We start from the raw sequence: 5,013 nt of genomic DNA, 5'->3' as shown, positions 1-5,013 counted from the left end.
TTTTTAAAAAAAATTACATGTCATAGTGACATGTCAAATGTTCTAATCGGTGGGGGTCCGGGCACTGAGACCCCACCAATCGCTGAAACAAAGTGGCAGAAGCGCTCAGGTGAGTGAGGAGCCACTTTGTTTCTGATCGTCTTTCCTCTGATAGCCGAGCATGCGGTCTATGGGCACAACAGAAAGTCTATGAGTCCGTACACCGCGACGAGGAAAGACAATCAGAAATTAAGTGGAACAGCGCTCACCCGGGCACTCCTGCTGCTTTGTTTTAGTGATCGGTGGTGGTCTCAATGCTGGGACCCCCATCAATCAAAACTTCTGACATATCACTCTCACTATGACACGCCAAATGTTTTTTAAAAGTTTAGTTACCTCTTGGGGACTGAATTTATTGGTTTGAGTTAATGTATGGGCCTGGGTCTTAATTTGCTTAGGGGTCTGGGGTATAAGACAATTTATGGTGTTTATTTCTGAATTTTTATGTTGCTATAGACGCTGAAAATGGCTACAGAATCAAGGGGAAAAGATTTCTCATCAGGAAACTGCAGTCATCAGGAGAAGTCGCCATAGCGGTCTGTGTAAGATGGAGAAGAAAAGAGAATGACCTATCAGTGAAGACATCACCTGTGAGTCATTGCATTTATAGATCTGTCACCTCTCCTGACATGTCAGTTATCGGAAATCCTTGTATTCCACATAAAGTCTTTGTGTACCCAGGACTAATAGACAAATGCGTGTTACCATTCCCCTTGTCAGGAGGATGTGTCCCTACACAGTGTGATACTGTCAGCGATGGTTGAAGACTGTCAGTGTGTAGGGACACAGCCCTTTGACAAGGGGAATCGTAGCACTCATTTGTCAATGCTCACACAGAAAGGTGGTGTTTAATATAGACATGACGTGGCAGGGCGGTGGTGGACAAGGGGGCCCAAGCTTGTGGAACAGCCCAGGGCCCATGGTTTACTTAATCCGCCACTGCGTATCGCGACTCTTCCGATTCAAAAATCGCAAGATTTGCAATTTGTTGCGGGTTTTATTTCCCTATTGAATTCAATGGGGAAAACACGCAACAGAAAACGAATGATTCCACAGCATAAATTGCTGTGGATTTAAAAAAAACGCACTGCAGGTCAATTTATGAAAGTTTTTTAGGCTGATTTTTTCAAATCTCATCTACTCTGCTGCTATTGTATGACGCTGAGGATTATTCACAATTAAAAACCTTGTGGAAATTCTGCAGTATTTATGCTACGTGTGAGCATACCCTTAGGGTGCAGTCACACGCTGCAGATTTTGTTGCAGAAATTTCTTCAGCCAGAAATTAGCTCCATTTATCTAAATGGAACTTGCAGAAATCCATGCACCTGCTGCAGAAACTACCCCATCCAGATATATAGAACCGGCTTTCTGTCGCTGAAAATTTCTGCAACAAAATATGTCGCGTATGACTGCATCTTCACTAAGTCTGTCCATGATTCCTTCTCAAGGATTAGGACTATCAGTGTGGAAAGAAAATCAAGACTAGTTTATTAGGTAGGGAAATATCATACGGAGCTTCACCACTGTCAATATTTACTTCCCGCTTATAAATGATACAACACACATACACACGTGTGCGCACACACGCACACACTAATGTGGATTTATAGTGGTTGCTATTATCAGATCATTGTGTGCTATTCTGTTGTTAGCAACGTCTTTGTTGGATGGGAACAGTTTGTAAGACCTAAATATTGGCGAACAAAATTCAGTGAGGGTGCACTAGGAGTAAGCTTGAAATGTACTGTATAATAGCCAAATTAAATGACACATATTTAATAAAATAAATAATTTATTAATTCAAACTTAGAAAAATAAATGAAATGTTATATAAGTATCATATTCACAATAAATAAACTCCGTAAAACATTTATAAAAGGCATGTACTAACTAAAATGTGTATAAAAATAATCTTTAAAGGCAAATTATACAAAAATAATATATAAATAATGCATAACAGTTACTAAACTAAAAGTTACTAAAGCAACAATACTCCTATCTATCTAGAGAGTTACTGTGCTAGATAGCTACAGAGGTCTGTATTAGGCTCTTTTCACATTCACGTTGAAGACTCTGTTCTGATCATCCGGTGCAAATTCCATCAGATTTGACAGAAAGAATAGCGCAGCATGAATAGCTACTCTTCCTGTCAAAACAATGAACACCACAATGGAACCTGGTGGATTCCATTATAAGGCTCTGTTCACATCTGTGCTCGTATTTCCGTTATTCTGTACTGTCATAGGAACAGAATAACGAAAATAACAGAAGCGCTGGATGAGTCAAATAACAGACACCATCAGCTCCCGACTGAACCCATTGACTTAAATGGGTTCCATTGAGTTTCCATCATAATTTCCGTTATTTTGCCTGAAAAAAAAAATAGTCCAAATGAGCCTCTGACACAGAGATGTGAACAGAGCCTAGTCAATGGGGTCCGTTAGGCGCTAGTAATATCTGTTGTATGACGGATCTGGCACTGCGTTGTAGTTTTTGTTATAAACGGAAACCACAATGTACATGTGAATAAAGCCTTAGGAATGTTACCCAGGATGGTTATATCTGTTACAAGTGCAGGTCTATTGTTGTTTCACAGGCACACATACAATGCAGCCTTGTATTTAGCAGTAATAACACACAAGGTATAGAGCTTGTAAATATTCTGTACATGCGTAATGCTGCTTCACAAAACAGAATGACAGTATTTAGCTGGTAATTGTAGATCACATGTTGTTAGAGCCAATAACTCTTTAATGTCTAGCTGCAAGGAAAATTGGCAGATTTGGGTCATTGAAAGCACTGAGAACCCTTCAGTTCTAGTCTTTCATCATCTACCATCTACCAACCTTTCACTCTTTAACCAAGCATGTCAGGACATAAATCTGTAGTTTTCATATATTTAAGTACTTCATATGGAAATTTTAGGCTGGCTAGAACTGACTTATGATAGATAAAAATTCAATGTTGGACAAAATGTAGTTGTTTTTTTATGGTCAGACATAATCTGTATTTGTTCTCTTTCCGTGTAGTTCAAAGTGCTTAGAAAACATGTTAAAACCCTTCTCCTCATGGGGAAAGGATGCTAAACAAAGAAAGTTCAGTTTGTCCGAGAATAGAGTCTCTCTTCATGCTGCACATTTTATTGATGACTTTAATTTTCAGACTGCGGCTTTGTAGCTGTGTTTGGTGCACATTCTCAAAGAAAAAGTCCTCATTGAAAATGGGATTTCTGCTTCTTCTGATGACAGTACTCCGCTGCTTCAGTTGTTTTCCAGGAGTGATGGTGAGTGTCACAAAACAATTGATTGTTTTGGGGTCAGTATCTGGGTGGTAGAGTCCTTCAACACTTATAAGTCGAACACGCAGCCTTTGTGCTTCAGGGCAATATTCTGTAGATAAACGAAAGGAACCTCCATTTTCTAGCAACACAGCATTTTCTGCCATAAATCTGCCTCTAGAATATAAAAGATCCATTGGAAAGACAGAATCCATCATTCCATCAGAAACTCTCCGAATTATGTTAGGGCTGCTGTCTGTGGAACTACACTCATCGGCTGAGAGTGAATTATTTCTGGACATCCCTGACTTCCCCTTCCTTCTGAGTGCTTTCGAGAAGAGTTTGTCCTGGCTTATTGCTTTCAGCAAGGAGTTACACCTAGGTGGAGATCTTTGAAGCAGGGGAGAGCTATAAGGTGAAGAGTCTGTAGAAGATGAAGTTTCACTGTCCAGGGTGCCAGAGCGGCTCAATGATCTCAGTTTCAATGCTGCAAAACTACTGCAGGAAGATGCCCGTTGCCAAGCAGATGTGTATGACCTTGATTTAGGCAGCAAAATTGGAAGGCTAGCAGGGTCATTGTGGAAGAGAGATTCTTTCCTTCTGGTGTTGGGGCTTTCTAGTAAGGTGCAGAATCCATAGGAGGTTTGAGCTTTGGGTAGATGTGGCAAGGATAGAGCTGCTTGTGCCTGAGGATCAGCATTAGTACTTTCTTCTTCCAGTGCTTCCTCTGCACTGTCCACCTGAATAATATGTGTCTCTGGTGTGTTAAACCCCTCAGTTCCAAAAGTTGCTCCACAGAGGTCAGGAACAGACCTATACAGATATTTCATTCTCATACCTCTCTGTGATGAAAGTAGAGGAGGGATACAGAACTCAGGGATCCTATCTGGAGTTAATACATTGGGACAAGGTATTGGACGGCACTTGTCAGGATGGGCCCCTCTTGGTGTGAGATCAGACATATGTCCCTGCATTTCTGGCACCTTCAGCTTCTCCAAAAGCCACATAAGTTCAATTTGGTGATTTATTATTATCCTGTAACACAAACATAAAACAGTGAGAATTTGCTAAACATAACTGATAGATATAGACAATGAAATTGCATTATGAAAGTGCAGGATTTACAACATGCAATATACTTTACAGTCTATGAAGATGTTCAATTCTTTTAAATTGAAGAAACATGAAACGTGAACGTGGACAAGTAAGAACAGTAAGGAAAGACAATATTTACCTAAATCAATGGTGAAATCCTGCTCACATTAGCTAGTACAAGTCCTCTCTATGATGAGATGTTACCGGAGCCAGCAAGGAAATGAGTGCTGTTTAGCCCAGAGCGGTGAGTGATCTCAGCAACCTCCGTCACCTGCTTTTATAGCTGATTTGGGCTCTTCTCCAGCCAATTGGAAGCAAGTGGGTGGCGTACATCTTCCACTGGAAAGAGACACAAGGAAACACTGTGACACAACGGAGCTTTGTGATAACACTTCATACGTTACCATTCCCTTTGACAGACCCAGAGTGAGAGCAAGCTCTCTATATGTACACACGGAGGTTAAACATATAACTAAAACCTTTCTATACTTACAATTATAATTTACAAACACAAAAAATCAAAAAGGTGAATATACAGAATAAAGTCATGATTCAAGCAGTTAAAGCCTAAAGCTTGGTTTACACACACACATTTCTCA

At 40.2% G+C, this 5,013-nt stretch overlaps 1 protein-coding gene across 1 annotated transcript; it reads right to left on the bottom strand.

The window, feature by feature from the left end:
• Positions 1 to 1,925: 1,925 nt before the first annotated feature.
• LOC142748035 (C2 calcium-dependent domain-containing protein 4C-like) lies at positions 1,926 to 4,747 on the bottom strand. Its single transcript, XM_075855149.1, has 2 exons — positions 4,554 to 4,747; positions 1,926 to 4,354 (listed from the first exon to the last, which is right to left on the bottom strand). The coding sequence occupies exon 2, from the start codon at positions 4,324 to 4,326 to the stop codon at positions 3,109 to 3,111; it is 1,218 nt and encodes a 405-aa protein (XP_075711264.1). The 5' UTR covers positions 4,327 to 4,354; positions 4,554 to 4,747; the 3' UTR covers positions 1,926 to 3,108.
• Positions 4,748 to 5,013: the final 266 nt, after the last annotated feature.

The sequence above is a fragment of the Rhinoderma darwinii genome, chromosome 3 (assembly GCF_050947455.1).
Source record: "Rhinoderma darwinii isolate aRhiDar2 chromosome 3, aRhiDar2.hap1, whole genome shotgun sequence".
NCBI lineage: Eukaryota > Metazoa > Chordata > Amphibia > Anura > Rhinodermatidae > Rhinoderma > Rhinoderma darwinii.
The sequence above is the reverse complement of the archived record's forward strand: the minus strand, read 5'-3'. Positions and strand labels throughout refer to the sequence as shown.

Excerpts from the sequence above, each read along its gene's own strand:
- LOC142748035 (XM_075855149.1), bottom strand. The coding sequence starts at position 4,326 with ATGTGGCTTTTGGAGAAGCTGAAGGTGCCAGAAATGCAGGGACATATG.